The 26,923-nt window shown below is 42.1% G+C and overlaps 1 protein-coding gene across 8 annotated transcripts in view; it reads right to left on the reverse strand.

Moving 5' to 3' along the window:
* The window catches only part of PTK2 (protein tyrosine kinase 2), a 211,533-nt gene that overhangs the window by 164,480 nt on the left and 20,130 nt on the right, over positions 1 to 26,923 (reverse strand). For 2 of the 8 annotated variants that reach the window (XM_023741602.1, XM_023741604.1), the window contains exons 3-5: positions 23,791 to 23,858; positions 18,925 to 19,281; positions 4,632 to 4,858 (exon numbers count right to left, since the gene is read on the reverse strand). In XM_023741602.1, the coding sequence (XP_023597370.1) occupies positions 4,632 to 4,858; positions 18,925 to 19,024 (327 nt within the window). In that variant the 5' untranslated portion in view covers positions 19,025 to 19,281; positions 23,791 to 23,858. Of the gene's footprint in view, positions 1 to 4,631; positions 4,859 to 16,377; positions 18,118 to 18,924; positions 19,282 to 23,776; positions 23,859 to 26,923 lie in introns of those variants that run through there. The other 6 variants (XM_023741606.1, XM_023741609.1, XM_023741603.1 and 3 more) reach the window with 5 other exon arrangements.

Below are 26,923 nucleotides of genomic sequence, written 5' to 3' on the forward strand. Positions count from 1 at the left end.
TCCATTAGAAGGTTCTATACCTACACCGTTTATTCCCCCTTTCATTGTTCTGATGCTGTTGTCATTTACAGATTAACCTCTCTGGTTCCCTACTGTAATTCTTTTGGGTTTGCGTAGTCCTTAAGAATTCATTTCCTAGGTTGGTATCTGGCTAGTACAATCCTGTGTCCTATATTCAGCCTGTGGTCTGATGTTGTTTGTTCTCAGATTGAAGGACTCCCTTTAATAAGTCTTGTAAATTTGGTTTGGTTTTTACATAGTCCCTTAATTTCTGTTTATCTGTAAATGACCTAATTTCACCATCATATCTGAACGAGAGTTTTGCAGAATATATTATTCTTGGCTGGCAATTATTTTCTTTCAAGATTTTATATATGTCATCCCATTGCCTTCTTGCCTGCACGGTTTCTCCCGAATAATACGAGCTTGGTCTTATTGTTTCTCCTCTGTATGTGACTTTTTGTTTTTCTTGAGCTGCTCTCAGGATTCTTTGTCTTTCCTTTTAGCGAGTGTGATTATGATATGCCTTGGTGATTTTCTTTTGGGGTCTATCCTATATGGGGTTCGTTGAGCTTCTTGGATGGTCAGCTTCTCATCTTTTATGATACTGGGGAAGTTTTCTGTCAGCAGTTCTTCAATGATCCTCTGTTTTCTCCCCGTTCTGAACTCCGATCACTCGCAGATCTTTGCTTTTGATTGTGTACCACATAATTCTCAGGGTTTCTTCATTTTTCTTCGTTCTTTTTTCTGATTTCTCCTCAAGCAGAATTGTATCCAAGTGTTTGTCTTCAATTTTGCTGATCCTGTCTTTCATCGTTTCAAACCTGCTCCTCAGCCCTTCTATGACACTATCCATTTCTGAAATCTTGTTGTTTATTTATCTTTTGGATTTTTAATTGTTGTTTTTGTATGATTTCTAGTTGTGAATTTATTTTAGCATTTTGTTCCTGTATTATTTTCTTGAATCTTCCATTTTTTTTGTCTGTATTTTCCATGAATTTGTCTGCCTTTTTTCATGAATTTGTGTATTTTTTCCTCATTTTTGTCTGCTTTTTGCTTCAACTCTTAGGGAATTCAGATCTCTAATATGCAGAATTATCCATCAGTTAGGTCTAGTGCCTCTCCTTCTACTGGAAGGTCTTCTGGTGTTTTCCTTTGCCTGCTAGAACCATCCTGTCCGGTTTCTGTAATGTTTTGATATTGTCTGCTGTCTTCGTGGCATCCAGTGGTTATGTTCCTCATTTACTGATTATAGATTTGTTTGTTTTGTCCTGCTTTTTTGTTTTATTTGGTTATGTCTGAGCAGGCGGGCTGTGCATTCTCTGTTGTTTGCTCGTCTGTGGGCGTGATACTTTTCACCTCCTCCTCCAATGGGCAGGGTCAGTCACTCAGGTACGGTACCGCAGAGCAGGTCCAGCTGAAGGGGAGTTGCTGGGATGGTTTTTTGTGGCACGTACCAGGGCTGACAGTGCGGACCAGGAATCAGTGCAGGGCAGGTTTCAGTAAGCCATGCCTGTGCTTCTTGGGAGTGTGATGTTCAGCGCATGGTACAGGTAGGCAGGAAAGAGGGGGCAGATTGTGATGTGTGGAGCTAAGATGGGTACAGGAAAGAAGAGAGAGGAGAGAGGAACAGGAGCCAAAAACATACACACAAACAAAAAAGACTGATAAGGGAGCTTGCTACTGGAGTGGAGCGATAAGAGACTGAGAAATGGGGAAAAACAAAAATTAAAAAAAAAAGAGTAAAAGAAAAAAATAAATAAATTGAGAAACTGGAAATGAAGAAAAACAAAAAGAGAAACTGAGAGAAGAAAAAAAAAAAAAAAACAAGAAAAAAGAAACGCCGCCATGGATGTCCCTGTGTGTCTGCACAGAGTAAGGGAGTAGCTTCCAAGCCGCGTGGTACTGCCCAGCTAGAAGGGGCTCCCAAGCCAAGAAAAGAAAGAGAAAACAAACAAATCAGAGCAAACAAACAAAAAAGCCCTGGGGGTCCCACCAGCGTGGCGGCACAGGCTGGGAAGCTGTTTCAGAGTCAAGCGGTGTTTCGCAGCCTTTCAGGAAGAAGCAAAGATGGCGCACAGAGCCAAGTATTTCAGAGAAAGGAGGGGGAGGTGGTGAGAGGTAAGGAAGAAATCTAAAGAAACAGAAAAAAGCAACACCAGCAGCCAACAAAAGGCACTCAGGGAGCCGGCCAGTGCAGGCGGGTGGAATCCAAGCAACACCAGAGTGAAGGTGGTGCTTCTCGGCCAAGAGACTGGTTGCAGGAAGCAGAGAAGGCTAAGTGGGGGTGAAGAGGGATGGGGGGTGAGAAAGCCTATAACGCTGGTTACTGGTTGTTCTGTCTCCTGCTGGAAGCTCCAAGAAGCTGCTTTCTCGCACCCCCTGTTCACTGATCTCCGGCAGGAGTCCAAGATGGCAGATGCGTGCTGCAGCAGCTGACAGGGGACCTCTGCATGTTATCTCTCCTTGCTCTCTGTTCTCAGTCGGTTTCTTATCCCATTCGGTGCCTGGCTGAGTTCTTTATCTCTTCATTTGATGCTTAGGGTTTCAGGATTGACGTGTGACTCTGTTTGACTTAGTGTTTCTGATCTTTGCTGCAGAGGGACGGCGTGGTGCTTCTGACTATAGTGCCGTGTTGCCCGGAAGTCAAGGGCTGAAACCTTGTCGTATTTCTCTTTACATCCCCAGCATCAAGCAAGTGCTTCACATATACCAAATATAAATAAAAATGACTGAACGGGAGCCTTGTTGGAGGGAAGTTACTACTATACAACCTTCTCAAACCTAAGAAAATGCATTACACTAGATGACATTCAAGAATGCTGGACTAGAATCCCTGATCTGTAGTGACAAAGATATTACTGAATATGAAGTATCATTAGCAAAAAGCCACTAAAAATTTTTGGCCCTCCCCCGCAAAAAATCGGTCTACCTTATTTAAAAAAAAAAAGAAAAAAGAGGCCAGGTGAAAAGGTAAGACCATGATGGCAAAGTCTACACCTGCTGCTGCCAGCACTGTAGATTACCTACCTAATCACCCTTTTTACATTCATTCTTACAAAAAGAATCCCAATTCTATTTGAAAAGGCAATGCGCCCAGCTCTTAAACCTTGGATCTCCTGCATCAAGAGTCGACCACGTGACACCGTGATAGACAATCAACTTCAAGTACAGACTGGAATTGGACATCCACACACCAAAAAATGAACTTAGATAGACCTAAACTTCACCTCTATACTAAAACTAACTCAAAATGGATCACAGACTTAAATGTAAAATGCAGAACAACAAAAAACTAAAAAAAGCCAGTAAGCTTCATAAAAAAATTCAGACTATTTAATTAGTACATGAATAGATATTAACACATATTTCCATCTTGAATCAGTAATTCTCCTTTTAATAATTGATCAATTTGAAAAAGTCAGTCAGTATATTGCTGTAAAAATATTAGAGATAAAAAAAAATTATATATAATTCAAATGCAACATTTTAGCCTTAAATCTAAACTTCACCAAACCCTTTTGCTTTAAAATAGTGAAGACATACAAGTTTTAAGGTGTAGCAATTAATTAATTGCATTAGTGCAAAAGGAAAGGAAAACAAGACACATCTGACCTTTCTAGTCACTGCACACATCTCGTCCTTAACCACGAATACAGACTAGGCGTGGCAGCAAGGAGGAGTTATCCTGTTCACATTTGAACCGAGTGAACACTTCCTGGAAGTTGCCATACTGAACTCAGTTTTCTGAAATCACAGTACTACTTTCTGTCTCCTCACTTTCAGAAACATAGATCCCTTCATCCAGGATGTGCACCTCCCTCAAGTCTGTATCGCTAGCTCTCACTCACCCTCCACAACACAAAGGAAACCCTTTCTAGTCCTAACTCCCACCAGGGCTTCGAACCGGTTCATTCAGATATACTGAATCAGGGATCTTGTTAAAATGCAGATTCTGATTCAGTATATCTGGGATAGAAATACAAATTCTCAGCAGAGGTTTGAAGTGGAATGAACCGGTTCAAAGCCCTGACACCTACATTCATGTATTAGGTCTCTGTGCGTCCATGAAGCCTGGTACATACCGCCAGTGAAGCACTTTCTGCAATGTTACTGTAAGTATCCACGGATGCCTGTCCCCCTACAGACTGCAAGCTGCAAAGCAGGGACCTTACAGGGGCATTTTATACCCCAGAACCTACACTGTGTCTACTATGTATAAGCTATTCACTAGTTTTTGAAGAAATATCCAATTTTGAGCTATGTAAATATTTCCAAAATTATACCTTCTGGAAAATTAATTCTCTTATTTCACAAATATCAAAGTCTATTTTAATTGCTTTGTTTCTTCGAACCATTCCGAGGGTTTAAAAAAAAAAGGGAGTGGGGATGAGTCAATGGCATTACATGAATAACATAATTAATTTATTATTTTCCTAAGAAATTTTACAGTTAAAACTCTACTCAGTCACATATTAACTGACTAAATAATATAAAGTAAAAAGTTAACATCTGCTTCGTGGGAAGTCTCTGACAGGTTAAATACAAATTATTACTTTACCATTTTTTGCATATGCCATTCAAATGTAACCTGATGCCTCTGCAGGGGCCTCTGGGGAAGATGTACTTACTCTGACGTCAGTCGCGTCTCCATGTCTGATAATACTGGCCCACGTGGTTGGCTCACTACTGCTTTCAAAATAATGGAAGACCTTTAACACTCTCTCCATTGCCCCAGGGGAACGTTCCACACCTGTACCCAGGTGAGTCTTAGTACTCGAATTTGGTGTGTGATTCAAGTTTGGGTCAAGGTAAGCAGCTGCCATTATTTTGCTAGATGCTAGGTATCGGTCATATTCTGTAAGAAAAAAAAAAAATTTTCAGTGTACAGTATTTAAAATCTACCGATTACAATGTGACGTGTTGGTACTTACATTAACGACACTGCTCTAACTTCTCTCTCTATGACATGTTACCTGTAGAAGGCACACTACCAGGTAAGCCTGAGGAGAATAGGGACCTAATCTACCAAGATATCCACCACCCACACCCAGAACAGTACCTGATTCACGATAGCATAATAAATACTTGCTAAACAAACTAATATAAGACAAGGAGTCTTATTTCAGTGCTGTCAAAAATTCACTGTGTTATCATAAACAATCTAATTCAACCCTTTTATATCACAGCCTTTACATCTGTGGAAAAATTTCACAGGAAATCCAAATTTGTTAATTCTGCAACCCACTTTTGAAAACTTTCACCTGTAATAAAATTTGTACATGAAATAAAAATTCAGTCAGCAGTCACTGTATGTACTAGGCACTGGTGATTAAAACAAAACAAAACTGGTAATTAAAACAAGGTCCTTCCCCTCAGTAAACTTGTTCAGCAAGAGAGTGAGACACGGACAACTGAAAACGAAACAAGAAAAGCGTAAACAACAGGAAGACGTCCATTTGAGTCTGAGGGAACAATCTGGGCAAGGCTAGAACTCCTACTGAGAAGTCAGAGAAGCCAGATATAAAACAACCCCAAAAAGGCTGCAAGGCCTCAAGACAGACACTCTGGGACAACCAAGTCAAACCGAGATGAAGACATGAACACCTATTTGGAGGCTGCCTTTTGGTAGACTACATTTGCTAACGCTGGGCCCTCGAGAGTCTGAAGATCCTAGCAAAAGCCACTAATGCACCCAAAAGCTGGACAAGGACAAACGAAGATCGAAGAAGAATTACACATTTGAATTGTGGTGTTGGCGAAGAATGCTGAATATGCCATGGACCTCCAGAAGAGCAAACAAATCCAGTCTTGGAGAAGTACAGCCAGAACACTCCTTAAAAGCAAGGGTGGCAAGACCTCATCTTGCTTACTTTGGACATGTCATCAAAAAAGACCAATCACTAGAAAAGGACATCAAGTTTGGTAAAGATCAGTGAAAACGAGGGCAACCCTCAATAAAATGGATTGACTTGGTGATGCAACAACCGGCTCAAATACGCCAAAGATCACGAAGACAGCACAGGACCAGGCAATGTTTTGTTCTGTTATACAAAAGGTCACCATCAGTCAGAGCCGACTCAACACCAACTATCAGCCACAAAATGTTATTTTTAACAGACTTTTGATCACCATCTTAACATTTTAGTCCCTTAAAATTGTCCAACTCCCAGCACTTAGTTAAAAACAAAAATTAAACTAAGAAACTCACAGCATTCTGCATAGTATGGTTGCCACAAATGCTGAGGTACGAGGAGAAACGGGTTTAAACACAGCTCTGTGAATAGTCACTGTGAAGGCTTTCAACGAGTCATCTAACCTGACTCTATTTTTTCATGCAAACAGCAGAGTAATATCACTGATTTCTTATGATTATCACAAGGATTCAAGATAAATGTATGTATAGAGACTACGGAATCTATCGAGTGCTGTATAATATAATGGTGATGATGCTGCCAACTACAGTGGCAAATACTTGACTGGTATTTACTACATGGCAGGGGCATTCTAAGCAATTCACATACATTAATTCACTTGATTCATTTCAGCTACACATTCAACCCTATTCGGTAGGACGTGTTAGTAACCGTATCATACAAATGAGGAAATAAGAGGCATTGAGCAGTGAAGTAACTTGCCCCAGCTTACACAGCTAAAAATCCTGCCCATGCTGGCTAAATCCATGCTTTCCCCACTACACTAAGTGCATGCCCTTCTGAGGAAGGTCCACAGACGAACTGCACAGACACCAGCAAAAGCCAAGAGGACGTAACAGCACCCACAGAACATCTCCCTGGTTAACAATTTCCTGGTTGTACACTGGTTTTACAAAGATAAACTGCACAGAACATACATCTCTCAATACAACTTTTTTTTTTTTTTTTTTTTAATTAAAGTATATATACGGAAATTTTGTTTACATCCTCAAAACTTAGTATGTGACTTTAAACAAAATGATGTGTGGAAGAGTCTCAAGTTACAATCCAAATGAAATTTGTAGGACCTCAGAATCACAGATAGTGAGTTTGAAAAAAGCAGGCTAAATGTAAATAAAACCAAAACCAGTTGTCATTGAGTTGACCCAATTCATGGTGGCTCCGTGTGTCAGAGTGGAACAGTATTCCACAGTTTTCAGTGGTTGATTCTTGGAAGTAGATCAGCAGGCCTTTTCCTCCAAGGCGACTCTGGGTGGACTCGAATCTCCAACCTTCTGCTTAGCAGCTGAACCTGTTAACTGTTTGCACCACCCAGGGACTCCGAGTGTAAATAAAGGAGACCTTATTGTTGAAAGTGACTTCTATAAACACCCCGATCCTCTTACAACACTACCCCAAGAAAGTCAGAATGGAGGCAAATGGAACGTAAACAAAGCTCCGTGGGCAATTTTCCCATCCTAAAGCATCGACCACTGAAAGAACTTCATAGCATCCTCCTGGCTCTGCAGCCACACTGAAATGACTGAGCACCTCTGTGACCTGTTCGGAGTCATTCTGAATCGCCCCTTCATCACCAAAACCATCGGCACCATCCCCCAACCAGTGACAAGGTCTGCTCAACCTCCTTCCTCCACCTTCTTCATGCCTCAATTCTCCTCCTCACTTTATAAGAAATTGCCTTGTTTTACTAAGCATTTGTGTTTTTCCTAAAAAATGTATTTAATGCTGTATTACTTTATTATAAACATAATGATTAGTGAACAGCATGCATATTTTCCACATACCAACAACTGTCAACCATACTACCTGGTAGTCAGAAAACAATGTTTTAAGCATTTTAAATCTTAACATGATACTCTGTTGTTTATACACAGGCTTTTTACTGGAAACTAGTTGAATGTCTTCTGTTAATACATACAATTTTTCCTTATCAAAATAATGGGAAACAGGTTCTGAGGCAGATTTTCATGAAAAATGTCTGATTTTCAGAAATGCAATGTTAAATAGGCGTTATCTATATAGCCTTACTTTTAATACTCTTGACTGAAGTATAATGTACACACAGAAAATGTACAAATCTTAAGTATACAGCTCAATGACCTTTTGACGTCTGTGAACACATGTGAACATGTGCACGTATACACACATATATCTCTATCTTTATGACTACCACCTAGATCAAGATATAAAACATTTCCATCACTGCTTTATCTTCTTGTCTCCTGATACTACCCAACCAAATGGAATTACTACTCCCATTTCTACCACACTATAGATTAGTTTTTTTTATTAAACTATATATAAATGAATCATATAAACGGAAACATGAAGCAGGAACACTTTCCAACTCGTTTTACGACAACAGCAGAACCTTGATAATCTGAAAACCTGACAAGAAAATTACAGACTGATATCTCTCATGAACACAGACACAAAAACACTAAACAAATATTAGCATACTGAATCCAGCAATATATAACAGGGTATCATTGTGACTAAGTAAGATCTACCCCAGGAATGCAAGGCTGGTTAAATAATCAAAATGTAATTTACCACATTATGAAAATAAAACAGAAAAATTTATATGATCAATTCAACAGAGGTTAAAAAAAAGGCATTTGACAAAATTTAACACCCACTCATGTTAAAAAAAAAAAAAACAACTCAGAAAATTAGAAAAAGGGAACTTTTTCAATTTGATAAAGGATATCTACAAAACAAACAAAGAAAAACTAGAGCTAACAGCATACTTAACACTGCACACTTTCTCTCAAAAGCTGGGGACAAGACAAGGGTGTCTCCTCTCAGCACTTCTACTCCACACTATAAGTAAGAAGTAGGAAAAAGAAATAAAAGATACAAAGACTGGAAAGAAAAAGTTTTTATTTGCAGATCAGAGATTATAGATTTCTCTGGATTTTCTACTTACGCAAACAAACCACCAGAACTAATAAGTGAGTTTTTAGTAAGGTCACAGGGTAACAAGTCATTAAATAAATATCAATCTACTTTTACATACTAGACCAAGAATTAGAAATTAAACTTAAAAAACAAAAAGTACCATTTACAATAACATAAAACATCAAGACGTCATGACTCAGTAAGAGAAATTGAAGAAAGTGTAAATAGTTGAATAGATACACCATGTCCACGAACTAGAAGACTCAGCATTGTTAACAGGTCAGTTTCCCCAAACTGATCTATAGATTCAATGCAGCCCCAATCAAAATAGAACTGAAAAAAAAATTAATTCAACTCAGGAAACTGTTGTAACTGGTGAGAGTGCCTGTCTATAAAACACACCCGTTGCCATCAAGTCGATTCCGACTCATAGCGACCCTACAGGACAGAGTAGAACCGCTCCAAAGAGCTTCCAAGGAGCCACTGGTGGATTCGAACTGCTAACCTGTAGCTCATCGTAGCTCTTAACTACTGCGCCACCAGGGCTCCAAGCCCTCAAATTTAACTAAATACTGTGAACAGCGGGCAAAAAAATTCAACAAAGTCTATGAGAAGAAAATCACAGAATGTGAACCAAAGCTACACACCCCATGAATAGAAACAAAAAAAAGTTTGATAATAGTTTTCTCAAAGAAAAAATTCACTATCATTAGTTTCTTTCCAACATAAAACTCCCATAAGATATTTTTAAAATGACTCACTTCATACAACTTTTCAGGGAGAAGAGTATAAAACAAGAAAATACAGATGTACATTAGTTTATTTTTCTAGTTAAAAAAGACAATGTACACCTAAATAGAAATATAAAATCATTTGAGCTACATGTCAATATAAAAATTTGCACAAATATAACTTATATGCAAAATGAAAATATTCATGGGTAACTGTATTAAAGTCAGATTTTTTTTCCACCTGAAAACTGATAAAGCTGTGAAATACAGAAAAGTACTACACTTGTAAGAAATCTCTTGTACCTTAAACAATTAACAATGAACTTGAAATCAAAGCTTTGTGAACAGTTTCTAAAAATCAGTGTCACCACTAGAAAGAACACAAAAGTTTTTTTAATTTCCACAAAAATCCCCTTTTTATTTGCTTCTAATGATTTAAACTCCTGTTTCTCCAAACACACAAGATGATTTAATGTACTAATTCATTCAATGGAAGCAGCTACTGTGTGCCAGGCCCAGGGGATACAGCATTGAGCACCAAAGACAGGTTCCGGCTCACAGAATGTACATTTCACTGTGGGACAGGAAACCATTCAAACAAGCAAAAACAATGCATAGTTTGCTAGATGGTGATGAATGCTAAAGAGAAAGAGAAAGCAGAGAGAGATAGGAGTGTGGTGATGGCAGGATGATTCAGAGAAGAACTCACTGTAGGTTTCCACGTAATTTATTGTCCAAACCAGGACATTTGGGGGAGGGGGTCTTAAATGATGGGGCACTGAGACATGGGACAATAACCAAAAACAGGGATACACAGCTACCCTAACTCACTGAGAAAGTGTAAGTAATATACAAGCAAAAACCACATGTCCAACTAGAAGCTCTAAAACTGTATGCACCAAGAGGAAACTGCTGGGGGACAAAGGAAAGGGTCTGAGAGACAAAGGCACGCTAACACCCATTACACTCTTTCTGTAAGGAGCCCTGGTGCTGCAACGGTTAAGTGCATGGCTGGTAACTGAAAGGTCAGCAATTCAAACACAGCTTACCAACCTGGCCATCTACTCCTGCACAGATTTCCGCCCAGGAAACCCTATGGGGTAGTTCTGCTCTGTCACATGGGGTCGCTACGAGTCGGAATTAACTCAATGGGACCTAACACCACCACCGACCACACTCTCTCTGTGGGTGAGGGAGTTGATGATACTAACTTTCAAAACACACACAAAAAAGGAGAGTCCACCACATTCTGTCACAACATCTGTGGGAAAGGTGGGCCCCTCAAAGAGAACACACTGATCAACCACTGTCCACTACTGCTCCTCACTCCTTCACGACTTGTTCAGTCCTGCTACCTCTAGCCCATTCTTCACAGAGACAAGGGCACCCGTTAGTCTAAAGTTGTCGTTGTTAGGTGCCGTCCTATCAGTTCCAAATCATAGCGACCCCATGTACAACAGAATGAAACACTGCCCGGTCCTGTTCCATGCGCATGATCATTGTTATGCTCGAGCCTACTGTTGCGGCCACTGTGTCAATCCATCTTTGCTGAGGGCCTTCCTCTTTTTCGCTGACCCTCTACTTTACCAAGCATGATGTCCTTCTCCAGGGACTGGTCCCTCCTGATGACGTTTAAAGTACGTGAGACGAAGTGTCACCATCCTTGCTTCTAAGGAGCATTCTGGCTGTACTTCTTCCAAGACAGACTTGTTCGTACTTCTGGCAGTCCACAGTATAGTCAATATTCCTCGCCGACACCGTAATTCAAAGGCGTCCACTCTTCTTCGGTCTTCCTTATTCATTATTCAGCTTTCGCATACATGAGGCGATTCAAAATACCATGGCTTGGGTCAGGCACACCTTAGTCCTTAAAGTGACATCTTTGCCTTTTAACACTACAAAGATGTATCATAAACTCATTCATTCAATACCCTGCTACGCGCAGGGGATACTGGGGATACAAACACGCAACACTAAGATTTACCCACAATCAGTAAATCAGGAAGTGAGAAGTTTAACAAAGGAAAAGTTCAGGTGCTATGAGATAAAATCACCAAGGCACCTACACTAGAATGGCTAGGGGCTCACAGGGGACTATGAGAGAAACTGGGAGGGGAAGGAGATGGGTAGTGTCACAGGTAGAAGAACATTCACCATGTGACAAAGCCTCCAAGCCCAGGGTTCAAGGTACTGACAGAAGACCCTTGTGGCTAACAAAGAGTGCAGGGCAGAACAGCCTGCAATGAGGCTCCAGAGGTAGACCACACGTGCGAAGCCACAAAGGCGGACAAGGCTGCCTAGGGAGAGGAGTGTGAAATGAGTGTGCTAGGAGCAGACAAGGCCTGGGACCACCTCCTGAGGAGCCCATCCCCACCCTTGCCTACTCACTCCCCTCCAAGTACCCTATGTAACTAATGCAATTCAAACTCTAATCAGAGGAAAAGCCTGTGTTTTCCTGAACACTCCAAGCCACTTCACTTCTCAGTGCCTTTGCACAGAGGATTCTCACAGTATGGACTACTGTTCCTACCCTCTTCTCTGCCTCAATCAATTCAAATATCACCTCCTTTAGAAATGTGTCCCAGACTCCACCAGTTAAGTTTGCTTTTTCATTCAACAAGCACTTATTGAGCGCCAATAACGTCAGACAGTACGGATTCAAAAGGTGTTAAGACCTGCACCTGGCCCTCAAGAAGTCTGCAACCAAGTAGCTCATATGCTTCTCTCCCACGCCTTGGAGTGCAGCTGCAACTGTTAGCCGTGCTTGTGTGTGCAGGGCCCAGATGGGGCACAGAGGAGCCAGGGCTCAGCTCTGCAGTACAGGTGAGAGAGTAGAAGGAGCGTCGACGACGGCCTAAGGCACAGGAAGAAGGAAAGGTGTATCCCAAGCGGAAGGAGCAGTGAGGTATAAGGGGCAACAGGAGGCATGAAGCAGCAGGGCCTTTCAGAAAACGGGGCTGGAGGGCACAACAAGAGGAGGTGCCCAGAGGGAGACACACGTGGAGAGGCGGACAAGGTTTTTCAGAACATCACTCCGGCTTGAGGGTAGGCAGAGAAGGGACTGGAACTCAGGTCAGCGTCTACTGAGTCCTACTGTGTGCCAGGCACTGTGAGCTGTTCCTGGGCCTGGGAACTCATACAACTTACTTCCTCATCTGAGCATTTAACACTTTTTAATGTATTTGCATGTAAAAATATAAATGTATCACATATTACATTTCTATGTCTACAAATATATTAGATACGCATTTTTTTAAAAATCTGTCTCCCACTAGTCATTCAGCTCCTAAGACTGGTAGAACCAGCGGCCACGAGCCCACAGTAGTAGCTGAAGACCAATAAGGCAATTCCCAGAGAAGCTTCCAGGCCCTGACAGGCCCCACCAAGATCCATCTGCCAAGAGACCTAGAATGTAGTACCCATGTTGCTACAGGAGAAAACTCAGACCAATTCACTTCCTTTCACTGAGTTGTTGGTAAAGCCTGTGGGTTAGAACTGATCTGCAAATTGGCCTCCTAAAAACTCATAAAAACCCACTGCCATGAAGTCAATTCCAACTCATAGCAACACTATAGGACAGAAGAGAGCTGCCCCACAGGATGCCCAAGAAGCGGCTGGTGGATTCAAACTGCCAACTTTTGGTTAGCAGCCAAACACTTAAACACTGTGCCACCATGACTCCGATTGGCCCCCTGCTTGTTTGCCATTAGGAAGGTTTTTCTAGTGGGTCTTCCTTTCATCCTATGCCTCTGCTCCCTAAGAAAGGACAAATTGGTAAGCAAGAAAGAATGAGGAACAGTGAAGATACCCGTCATCGTTAAGGTTGTGTGTCAACTTGGCTGGGCCATGATTCTCAGTGGTTTGGCAGTTATGATGTAATCTGGGAGTCATATAATGATGGAATCACCTCCATGATGAGATCTTATACACTGTGATCACCTCCATGATGGCATCTGCTGTGAGCAGCCAATCAGTTGAAAGGGAGTTTCCTTAGGGGTGTGGCCTAAGGTAGACTTTCTGGTAAGGCTCGTGGGCTTTTGCTTGCTCAGGATCCTGCAGCTGGCTCCTGCTCATGTGACCTTCAGTTCTTGGGACTTGAGGTAGCAGCTTACCTGCTGATCTTGGAATTCGTCAGCCTCTGTAGCCTGTGAGCCAACAGCCTGCTAGCTTACCTGCCAATCTTGGAATTCATCAGCTTCCACAATATGTGAGCCAACAGCCTGCCAGCCTACCTGCCGATCTTGGGATATGTCGGCCTCTGCAGTCTGTGAGCCAGCACTGTGCCACCTTACCTGCTTATCTTGAGATCTGTCAGCCTACACAGCCTGTGATCCAGAGGCCTGTTGTCTGACCTGCCGACCTTGGGTTCACCAGCCCCTGCAGCTACGTAAGTCAGGAGAAGCCTCCAGCCTGACCCTAAGACTTGGGACTTTCCAGCCTCTACAACCTCATGAGCCATTTCCTTGATATAAATCTCTCTCTCTCTATATATATATATATGTATGTATGTATGTATATACTCTTCACTGATTTTTCTTCTCTAGAGAACCCAGCTAAGATGATATCATAACCCCTTATTCACTGCTGCAGCCACATTGGCCTTCTCTCCACAACAGCCTTTGCTCTCTCTCCCTGTATGCTCTGCCTGGAACCTCTTTCCCTCAGAGATCCACTGGGCTGACTCCCTCATTTCCTTCAAGCCTTGGATAAACTGCACCTTCACAATGCACCCTACCTAGACGGTACTACTGAAGACTGCCCTCTGACCTCATCCCGCCAGGGCATCAGCACCTTCTACCGTACTGATCAATTTACTTGCTTATCACTCTTATACACTGTTTCCCATCACTAGAAGACTGACTCCATGAGGGGTAGGCATCTTTGTCTTCTGCTCACTGGAATATCCTAAGTATCAACACTGTGCCTGGCACATACTAGGCACTCAATAAATATTTACTGAATGAAGGAATAGTACTCCAAGAAAAATTCTGCAATCAGAAGCCATAGTTCTTATAATGTATCAACATGCAAATACCATGAGAAACAAACAATTCCGTTATGGCCATACCATTTTTCCATTTGGTTGTGTAGCTCAGTGATGAAGAACACAGTCAATGGAGTCAGAATCACACTGTTCAGAACCTGTTTTGCCTTTTATTAGCTGAGCAACCACTGTCAAATTACTTATTCTCAAAGTGCCTCAATTTTCTCATCTGTAAAGAGGGGATAATGATAATTCCTATCTCAGAGGGGTTTTGTGAGAATTAAAGGGGATAATATGAATGTGTTTATGAGTATGTGTAATGCTTTCAACAGTGAATGAATTTTGTAGCATGTGAATAAATTTTCACTGTTATTATAAAAACCATAGCTCTCTTTAAAAAGACCATCATTTGAGGTAAAGCACAAAAACACCATGGAGAATAATTAGTGAAATACTCCAACTACTCTTTGGGGACTGCCAATACCTCCAGACCAAAGCAGCATCATGAATGTTCACGCATTTATAAACCACCCACAACAGGTAGTGTGCTCTGCTAAACTTTAGGGATATACTTCTATCCTAAGAGGAAAAGCAACACACAAAACCTACAAACACAATGAAATCAGAATGGACAAACGCGTGACATCAATGCTTTTGTTCTGACAGTTCAGTGATTTCAAAATTAGATTTGCTTACAAAGCAATATATATTAATCCCAGGATTTTAGCTCTGGAGGAGTCTTTAAAATAATCAAAACTAACCCTATGTAATTTCATTCATTCAAGTAATATCCATTTGTGCCAACTACTTGCCAAGCAGAAAACACCTGACACAATCAGTGGCCGTGACAATTTTACAGTCTAGTATAGAAGGCAGAAATCAAGCAAATAAAATAGATTTACAAAGTAAATGCTGTGCAAGACCAGAAGAGAAGGTCATGAGGGGGCCAAGAGGAGGTCACTGGTCTAGACGGAGAGGGAGGAGAGACCACTCAAGTGAGAGTTAAGCAGGAGTCGGGGAGGCGGAGAATGAAGAAGGTGGTTCCAGGAAGCAGCAGCAGCAGGTACAGAAGGCTGCTAGTTAAGGGCTTAAGGTGTTTAAGGCACTGAGACACCACAGTGGACATTAATGAGCAAGAGGACAAGGTGGAGGCTGGGGAGGAGGAGCCAGAGGGCCAGCAGGCCGGATGAGGGTTCTGGATTTTATCCAAGTCTAATGAGAAGCCCCCGAGGAGTTATAAGGAGGAGAATGACATGAGACTTTTTACAAAATCAGTCTGGCTGTTGTGTGAAGGATGACCGTGTGTAGAAGCAGGAGACCAGACGGGGGGCTCCTGCCGTAGCCCAGACAGAGCTGAGGGTAACATGGGCCAGAGGGGATGCAACGGAGAGAGAGAATCTGAGGAACTGAAGATGTGTTGTGGAGGTACAATTATCAGGAGTAAAAGATGGATTCGTTATATACGTGGAAGGAGGCATCAACAAGATGTCCTGGGCTTCTGGCATGAACAATTGAGTGGACAGGGTACAGTATGATGATGAAGACAGGAAGACTGGAACACATTTCAGGAGCAGAATTAGGTGGCTCTTCTCTGGCAAGGTTAAGTATCAGATGCTTACAAAAACCACAAACGTAGATATCAGGAGGTAACTGACCACTGGAGTCTGAGACACGGAAGAGAAGACGGACTGTACACTGTGTGTGTGTGTACACACACAGAGAGTGAGTTTCCACAGGATCCAGAATCACACGAACGAACTATCAGTAGGACATCAATTTCAATCAACTACTAAAAGACATAGAAGAAATCAACCAACACACTTACCCCAAACCACCAATCTCCGAGAGCTCTTTAATCCTTCCCAGCCGTGGAAAAAGGTAAAACAAAGAATGCACACAATGACGAAATCAGAGAACCTGCCCAGCAGGGCTTTCAACAACCTGCCACCTCACACGGTGCTGTGAGCACTTACATTTCATTCAATACTCTCCATTAAAACCGTCTTTAAGCCCAGACAGTCAGGATACAGTTGAACACAATGTCATAAAAGGAAGTCCTTTTAAATACTTTAAATAGAATCTTCCTTGGGTAAGACCTAAGGTAGATTCTTTCTGCTAAAGTTAACAGTACAACAGGCTTTGTTACAGGAAAGACCCCAGAGCACTTCAAAGATGCCATAAAGGTTTTGATCCAAGGTATACAAATACAACCCACTGCCGCAGAGTCGATTCCAACTTGTGGTGGTTTCTGGTATATTATTTTTAGCCTGTTCTGAGGAGTATTTTAAATCTCTCCTTAAACTGGGCCACTGCTCATGGTCTCTCAGGTCAATGTGACTGATAAGATCGAATGGGAGGTTTAGAATAGCTAAGTGCAAACAGGGATTCCTACAGTCTTTGGATTTGAGCTTTTCACTCTCTAAGCTGTAACTTTCATGCTTGAAAACAACCAACGAAGCTGATTTCTACACACCACCATCTTTGTCCTTATCGTACAAAAATTAACCCAGCATAAAAACATAAGGTTTCCTGCCCTCCCGTCCCAGAGCAAGAGCATAAAATGAGAAGGCGGGAAGGAAGTTTACCGGGATCTCTGCCCGCTTCGTGACCATGTGGGAGTGAGGTGCTCAGCCCCAGACAGGGACAGGATGACAAACTCCTCAGTGAGTGTTGTCAGGACCCAGTGCAGGACCATTCATCCAAGGAGATGAACTGCTCCAGCCCTACTACAAATAAAAGGGTTCTGACCCTTTTCCCTCTTTTGCACACGTGAGCTGTGCTCTCTCACCCAGCCCGGCAGCCATGATACCGCAGGTTTCAAGTGAAATGGCTCTACCCGTTTGTCTGACAGCCAGCTAACACAATAAGCTGCTGCAGGCAATCATTCTGCGATGAGCAAAAACACTACAGTCTCTCTTTTCTTGGAAGTTTACATATCTAAAGTCACTCTGAATTTAAAATAAAAAATTTAGTAACTGATGGCTGAATATCCCGCTGGTGCTGGATGTGCAGACCTTGGATCTAGCCTAGGCTATGGGAGGGGAAGCCGAGTGCCTTATGCTAATGACCAGTGCTAACAGAAAGCTATTGCACAATGGAGGGGCATTATGCAAATGACCCGCAAAAGTCTACAAAAAGGCCAACGCTTTCAACAAGCACAGAACTCTCAGTGGCTGAACATTCACTACTGGTCCCGCTGAGCTACGTTACACAGTACTGAGGACGTGGAACTGCGACCTGAAACAAACAAAAACATACCCACTGCCCTTCAAAATTCCAGAACTAGAATTTAGCTCCGTAAAATCTTTACTCTGAATATCTAATTATGTAATAAAGTGACAGGTGTTTTATTCAGATTCCATTGTAAGAAAACAGTCCTGATATATCACGTTTTACAAATGCTTAAGGGCCTAAAAAGAATTAACAGATGATGCTGACAACTTGGCAAATGAAAACAAATCTCACGGTGAGACTACAGTTAAGTGTTAACACGCCAATGTCCAGACAATGCTAAAATTTTAACCTAGAAAGTAAATCTAATCAGTCTGGAGGTCTACTTACACTACCAACAGCTCTTCACTCAGTGCTGTCTCCTCCTTTAACAAACCCTCAAGTGGATTAACGTGGTATTTCAACAAATTTTAAACAATAAAAATAAATCTTTTCATTAAATTTTTCCTGAAGGACTTTATCTTCTAAGTTCAATATTCACTATTACTTTAGGCAAAGCAGCTACATTAATTTGGTTTTATTCATCCATGAATTATGTGACATTTTTATACTTCTAAACATGCCTCCTAAGTACCGTTTTGAATGTTACAGTGAAAATGCTACTTTTTATTTTAATAAAAAAACCCTAAGAATATTACAGTGGGAAATGGTTTATTCACGGTATTCCTGACCCGTAGTGATAAGCCTACCTTATCCTATGGAGTTTCAAATTAAATATGCCATCTTTACAGTTGGTAAAGAGATCCAATTTTTGAAATAGGAAAATTCATGGTAATCTCTCCTCCTACAGTCCTCCTTAAATTAAACTCCATCTCCCTATTCTTTAAAAAGTTTCTCATCACAGAATGGATATAGATGTCTTCATTCAAAGAAAAAATAAAACATAAAAACTTTTAGAGACATAGGCCAGAGCATAAAAAGATTGTTTACTACTTAAAATGCATTTCCATAAAAATATTTTATTTACTATTTGGTTTTATGGAATAACTGGAAACCCATAACGTATCAATTTCCATTTTTCCTCAAATTTACTTGCAAATCTACTTGAAATAAATTCTGTAAAACTCTTATCCACCCACCATTTTAGTGCAAAAGAATGAATTGAAATAAAATTTAAACCAGATTTTGAACTTATTTATACCTTCAGCCCAGCACATTGGAAATGGACTACAGCCGCTTCTCGCCATACAGACAGCACCTGCTGGATCCAGGGCCTCGGGGCCCACCAGTTCCAACAACATACACCCAGTCCTACAGAGCTCGAGCCAGGAGTCCGCACAAGTCCCCACTGGCACTCCAACAGTGCTGGCTTCTGCGCTGCGCAGGGAAGCTAGGCACTCGCTGGAAAGCACTCAAGCCCCAAGCGAGACCAAGCCAGCTTCCCTGCGTGCTCCTTTTCTGAGTGTGAGGCAAAATTTGGTAGATGTTCCTTCTGTAATGTTTTCCAGCAGCTTGAAGAATGCCTCTCAGTTACAGAATCTTCTCCTGCTTCCGCAATCTGAAACACAGACCATCCTGGCCAGATTAAGCTACTGAACAGAAAGCAACCAGCTAGTAACGTGACCCTACGGGTCTGTGTTCCTAGATTCATTCAGGGAAGGGGGGGGGAGGAGAAAACGAGGGCCATTAGGAAGCACCTTATTAATATGCTAATCTCACCCTTCGGTTCAATGCATCCAGCAGACTTCTGTTTACTAAACTGACAGCAGATTCTAAAAGTGACTGAGCTGCAAACTAAGTCTGGCCCACATCATGCCTGTAGATGGCTTCTCAAATAATTTTGATTTTCACAATCATGCCACTGGTATTTTTCCAGCCTGTTCTGACCTTAGAGTTAAAATAATTACCTTGAAGAAGCCAAAATGACTTGCGGGGCGGGGGGGGGGCGGGGGGAGGGTCCTCGATTAACAATAAAAACAAGTCTGTAAAAAATATGTCTGTAGGAACCTCAATTTTTTTTTTTTTTTTAGGTACAGTGTTTTTCCAGATTGACATTTTCACAGCAATTTTACATAAAAACAAGTACTTGGGGTAGCTAGATCCTTTAAAATTAGCTTAGGGAATATTGAGGGATCCAAGATGCAGGATTTCTTTTTTTAGCTTCAAACACCAATGTGTCTGATAAACTCATACTGAATAAGTAGGACAGAGAAGTCTTACAATCTCTACTAACTACTTTTTTTAAATGCAAAGCTACTTTTTCCATTCAAAGCGATAGTCAAAGTCATCTCAAAAACTGAGCTATGTGGACACATTCCCCATTAGCAGTAAGATAATACGTGGCAGGGCTCCGGGTGCCTTTGTTCTTTGAGCACACGTAATCACATCATGTCTAGCTTTCCTAATATATAGGCAATTTTGTTAGTAGTATGATCCTGTAAAGCAAGCAAAAATCAAACACTCTCCACAACTGTGGAAACGGCTGAGGCTTTGTTGGTGAATTCACTAACTTCTGAAAACAAGTGCTGAACAAGGATGGAGGAGGTGGAGACGCGTATCTGTCCGGGGACGCCTGGGGACAGTTTGTTTCATTTCTAATACGTTACCCTTGACTATGGCTTTGTCTCCAGGCTCAGCGATCAGGCTCCTAATAGTAGGCTGAGCTCGAGTGACCTCTTACATGCCCCAGTGAAAACACATCATCCACCAGTGTGACCTCTGATCTCAGGCAGGGCTAGAAGGAAAGGGGCTCCAGAAAACATAAGGACGCAAATGAGAGAAGAGGAGAGGCAAGCTGACAGGTCAACTGGCAAAGCACAAGACACAGCCCAGCTTCCACCGTTACCAAGGAGAGGCCTCCTGCCATCATCCCAAGAATAAAGGACATATGCAGTGAGCAAGTGTGAAATCTGAATCACCTGCTGGGAATGGCTTGGGTTTAATCTGAACCATCAACTTACACACCACAGAGTTAATCCAAGCAACCTGAGGGTCCACCCCGGAACTTCTGACTCTCAGAAATTACAAACCAAAACTACCATTTCTTGGCCTATTACAGCCCATGCACTAAATACTGGTTATAGCTAATTCTCACATCTAAGCAAAATCAGTACTATCAGCTCTGTGTTGAAGATGAGGAAACCTAGAGACAAGGGCATACATCTGGGAAGGGGCGCACAGTCACCAAGTCCTCATCCGCTCACTGGGAAGTCGGGGCTCTTCACCCCACACCACCCCAGAGGGGCTTCTGCGCCAGACGGACGCAGGAGGGAGCCAGAGGACACAGCTGAGATCTTTTCAGGATGGAGAAATGCAGGTGCAGAGTGAGGGAGCGGGATGCACGGAGGAGGACACCTAGTGTCTGACTTTAACCAGGTGGGTGGTTATTCTCTATCACACTCCTCTGGCTAACTTAGAATTTAATTCAATATCCACATATCATCCTCTCTTAATGGGTCCTAAAGAGTCTTAAAGATCCTGAGGGTATGAAAAATAAATAAATAAGATATAACAGAACATAAACTCCTGGAGGCCAGAGACCAAAGTGTCTGGTAGAGTAAGTAGAGTCCAGATTAAAGCAGCATCTATGGAAATGTTAAAGAACAAATTCGGGCCACAGAGAAGAAAAGACCACAGTTTGTTTGAGAAAAACAGAATGAAGGTAACACTGTTAAAATTTTAAAAAAGAGCAACCTCTTCCTTTTATCGAACAATTACAAACCAGTAATTGTGCTAAACCCAAACCCGCTGCTATCGAGTCGATTCCGACTCATAGCCACCCTGCAGGACAGAGTAGAACTGCCCCACAGAGTTTCTAAGGAGCAGCTGGTAGATTCAAACTGCCAGCCTTTTGGTTAGCAGCCGAGCTCTTAACCACTATGCCACCAGGGTTTCAGCAATAGCACTAGATACTTTACGTGTATGAAAAAAAAAAAATTTACTCCTTAACACAATCCCAGTGGAGTGGCTACTTCCATTATTACAGAGGAGAAAAATGAGGTTCAGAGAGGTCAAGCAACTTGCCTATGGTCGAAGAGCTCAAAAATTATTCGAGTAGTAGCTAGTGTGAAGATATAATAAATATTAAGTCACTCCAACTGCATAGCTCCGACTGCCTTGAGCCCCACTGCCACCCAAGGCTGGCTCAAGTCTACCAGAGATGCTCTCCTAGCACAGGGTAGCTTTCTTTTATTGACTTCATCATGGTCTAGAAATCTGTTTATAAATGCAATCATTTGATTAATAATGTCTACTCCCCACCCCATGCCCCACCTGTCTGTAAAACTTCAGGAGGGTTTAACACTGCACTCCTAATGCCCACCCCCAAGCCAAGCACATAGAAAGCACCCAATAAACACTTGTTGTTGAACAAATAACTGAACGCCAAGGGTAGAGAGGAGAACCATCAGAGGGGAAAGCAGACTCCTGCCAGCACACGGGAAACCCTTCACATCACGGCGGGCTGCTGTCACAGCCAGCCGCCCGGCAAACACCTGCTGTTGTTGGGTGTCAGCAAGTCGATTCCCACTCACAGGGACCCTGTAGGAACCTATTATTATTGTAGGAGACAGAAGGACTGGGGGAAATGGTTAGCAAGATGCGTAGGCCCTACTCCACCTGTCCTGCTACTCCTATAGACAATGAGAAAGGTGGCAGAGGGGATTTCTGTTTCATTTTAGAGATAATGACTGCAGAGACATTATCTCTTGAGTCCCGAGAGCAGACCTCAGGACTGAACACAAAGCCTGGCGACAGCATGGCCTGCATGCGCCTGGGGCACTGCTTCCCTTCCACCAGCGAGCACATCAGAGGGGCTCAAGAGAGACTTACTGAATGAACAAAGAAGTTCAACACCAGGGAAACCTTGTGTTCTCAAGATTATAAAATGGGGGAAAAGAACTGACATGAAGTCTCAGAAAGCCGTGCAGGCCACCCCACATAAAAAATAAACCACTCAGTTGTATGTAGTATACTGATATTCCCAGCAGAGCCTCCACTGCAAATTGGAAAGCAACAAAAATGAAAATAGCGTGATATTAAATAAAAATCACTGGAGGCTAGCAAACAAAGCTATGAGCAAGATCAGTGAGCAGAAAGGAACCCCTAACCCCTTCTGTGCTATACAATTTTGTCCAGTCTGGCTTCCCTACAGGAAACAACAAAAAAAAAAAACCAAACCAGTTGCCATCAAGTCAATGGCCACTCCACGTATTTCAGAGTAGAACTGTACTCCACAGGGTTTTCAATGGCTGTGACCTTTCAGAAGCAGATGGCCAGGCCTTTCTTCTGAGGCACCTCTGGGTGGATCTGAACCATCAACCTGTTGGTTAGTAGCCGAGCACCTGACCATTTGTGCTACCCAGGGATCCTTTCCTACAGAAAGCTGTCCCAAAATGAGAAAGTCACTGGGAAAGATCCACTAGGAAATGAACCGCTCACAAGTGTCACCTAAAAGCAGTTCACAAAAATACAAGCCTGGCTTTCGTATTTTTCTGTAATTATTTGTTTGCCTTAAGTGGTACCAAAACTTTGGGGCAGTACTTCTTGAAAGAGTAAAGCACTGATAAATGCTTTTGTATCAGTCAGAAAGAGAAATATAAAGGAAAAATAAGTCATATTATACAAAAATAATTCAGAATTTATCTTCTCTTGCCTCTCTTATGTTTGCATAAACCAAGAGTTAAAGATTTAAATAACATCCACACTTTTATAATATGGAACCTTCATCAGCAACTGATAGCTACAATACAGCCTAACTTTTGAAAGTGAGATATCCTATCCTAAGCTCACCTCCATTAAGATTACTAATTATTATTTCTATGTCATTGTATCTCACTGTTTCCCCCATAAAAACAAATAATTTTTCTTAAAATATTAGTCTAGCAACAAAAATTATGACTTGGTAAAGGTTAAAGAAATATTAGTCATAATAAAGGACATAATCATCGTCTAAAGACAAACAGGCAACAGGTCTCAAAACGCAACACATTACAAAAGGTGATGGGATTAGCATTATTCATTCTCCTTCCGAGGTTTTGCAACAATTACTATACCTTCCTGATGTTACCTGTAACTCTGGGAAGGCTCAGGAAGGCACTGAATTGCTAACGGAGGACACAGGAGACTCAGTTCTACCTGTGAGACAAAGAAAGGATCATTTCACCACCTTTGATCTCAGCTTCCTCAACTGTAAAATGAGGACAATAACAATGCCACTAACAGTAACATCAGTAAAATATCCACATTAATAGTAAAGAAAACATGATAATGATATACCAAGTTAACGCTTACGACATGCCAAGCTTTACTGCAAGGACTGTAAATATTAACTGATATAGTTATCATTAACAACCAACCCTATGAGGCAGATACTATTACCCCCATTTTACTGGTGAAGAAATTGAAGCACAGAGAGGTTAAGAAACTTGTTCAAGGTCACAGAGCAATTAAATAGCAAAGCTGGAAATCAAATCCAGCAGTCTGTCTCCCCGGTGTATGTTTTTCACCAATCTGCTACAGTGTTTTACACCTATTTTCTCAATGAATACTCCCAACAACGAGATAGGTATTACAATCCACAAGTGAAAAGGAACAAACTGAGGAACAGGACGATTAAGCAGCATCCCTAATACCACAGGAACTGGTCAGTGTCAGAGCAAGTATGCACCAGGCACTCTGACCCCAGAGAGACCCCACACTTAAACCACCTCCAGAAAGTGCCAACCTGTGGATGCTCAGAGGTTTCCAGAAAGAGTAAGCAGAGAGGCCCCACTTGGCCAACAAAGTATGACTAATCACACTGACGGCCCAAGGGACAAAGAAAGGACAATAAGAAACATGCCCACAGGGAAGAACACAAAACAGACAGACGGTGAGCTACTCTCACCCTCTGAGACCCCACATCTACCCACCCTAAGGCTCAGGCTCCCGGTGATCGGCTATCCTGCCCCAGAGCAAACGCAGAGAAGAGCCCAGGTAGCACATACCAGGCAGCCAGCTGGAAATGGGGAGATGCATCAAAACATCACAAATGAAAACACAGTCGCTGAATTAAGCAACACCGCAATGTATGAAATCGACAGGACGGTACAACTCGATAAAAAAATCGTATTTAATATGTTTGCCCATTGGGTAAGACAATGCTGTTGTTGTGAGGTGCCGTCGAGTCAGTTCCGACTCACAGCGACCTTACGTACAACAGAACAAAACACTGCCTGTGTCTAGATAACAATAGTTATCCAAAAATATTCTATTTTCAAGTTCCTCCAAACATAATGGCATAAGACCATTTCCTTTCATTGTCTGAAAAAGCAAATTAACTCTGTATTTATTATTTTTAATCTAAACAATTTTTAAAGTAGGTATTTTACAGAGTCTAATTAAAGACCACTTATAAGGACAGGAGAAAATCAAAGCTAAATTCTAGACTTAGAAAATGTTAGGAGGTTAATCGCCTTCAAATTCAAAACAAAACAAAAAAGCCTTCTGGAATCTGCAGGATGCTGCTACTCTGCTTTTCAAATACAGTGGTGGAGGCATGCTGAGCACACACACAGGCAGAAACTCACCACAATTTCCAACTTAATCACAGGCTGCTGTTAGGTGCCTTCAAGTCGCTTCTGACTCACGGTGACCCTGTGTACAACAGAATGAAACACTGCCCTGTCCTGCGCCATTTTCACAACTGCTGTTACGCTTGAGCCCATTGTTGCAGACACTGTGTCAATCCATCTCGCTGAGGGTCTTCCTCTTTCTCGCTGACCCTCTACTTTACCAAGTATGACGTCCTTCTCCAGGGACTGATCCCTTCTGATAACATGTCCAAAGTACTTGACAGGAAGTCTGGTCTAATCATACTTACTATAAAACAGGTTTTTTGGTTTACATTGAATAAAAAACACAAATATCAGAAGAAATAAGTACTTATTTTAATGTTATCATTGCTCAGAACAACTTTAGAGAACTTTTGTTTTACTGAACACACATATACACATGCAACTGACACCATCCTTCCGTCACCACAGACTGACTTAGGAAGCAGCAACACCATCGGATGACCGTGGCTTTTCAAATCAGTCAACTGTGAAGAGGCTGCAAAGGCTCAGGATGGCTTGTTAAAAGCCCTGCGTTGCAGGCAAGCGAACAGCTGTAGTACAAAGTTCTGGTGGTGTCAAGAGGACCCCTTGTGGTGAACACACATCTCTTCCACACCCTACCTTTTCTGCTATAAAAAGTGAAAAATAAACAAGCCTCCTACATTTTAGATTATTCCTCATCGTGGCCTAAAAAGCAAACTCTTTCTACAATCTGACTCTACATGCCACTTTCAAGAACCACCAGCAGCATCTAGTACGTGCCCGTTCCTTACCCTGGTCGTATTCTGAGTAAAAGACACAAGACAACTCTTCTTTGCAAACCAAGTCCAGCCTTGCTTAAAATGACAAGAAACTAAGTCTCTGATTTCCCTAATCTCAGTCAGCTGTTTCCAAATCAGTAGACGGCAACTCCATCCTCCCAGCTGCTAAAGAGAACTCGTTGACGTCATCCTCATTCCTTTTTCAAAGAGACCCCACGTCCAATCCATGAGCAGATCTTGTCAGTCTCCATTCTAAACGCATCTGGAATCAACCACTTCTCACCAACTATACAACTACATCTGTGGTGGACACCCAGCCTTCACCTCCTGAATTCACGGAGCCAGCTCTTGACTCCTCTCCCTTCTTCCACCTTGCCACACCCCCGACCTTCAGCCATTCTCAACACAGCCACCAGGTCAATTCTATTAAAACTCAGGTCACTCCTCTGCTCAAGGTCCTCCGGGGGCTTACCATCTCACCAAAACAACAAATGCAAGACCTTACAAGGGATAGGCCCTAAAAGATCTGATGTCACCTATAGGGAAACAACACCCTCCTGAATTCACTGCTGGCCCAGCCTTACCTGCACCACTCGGCCCGCCCTCCTGCCTTGTTGCTCTCCCCGAGAGCACCCCTGCCTCAGGCCCAGCCAGCTACCCCACACTGCCTGCTTTCTCCATCTAACACGCTCTCCTCCAGGTGGCCAGACGGCTCCTCCTCTCAGCGTCTTCCAAGTTAAGATCTCCCCTGATCATGCTACATGAAACAGCAGCCTCACCACTTCTTACTCCCTATCTTTCTTCTGTGCTTTATTTTTCTTCATAACACTTACCATAATTTAAA

Source organism: Trichechus manatus, unplaced genomic scaffold (assembly GCF_000243295.1).
Source record: "Trichechus manatus latirostris isolate Lorelei unplaced genomic scaffold, TriManLat1.0 scaffold00185, whole genome shotgun sequence".
Classification (NCBI taxonomy): domain Eukaryota; kingdom Metazoa; phylum Chordata; class Mammalia; order Sirenia; family Trichechidae; genus Trichechus; species Trichechus manatus.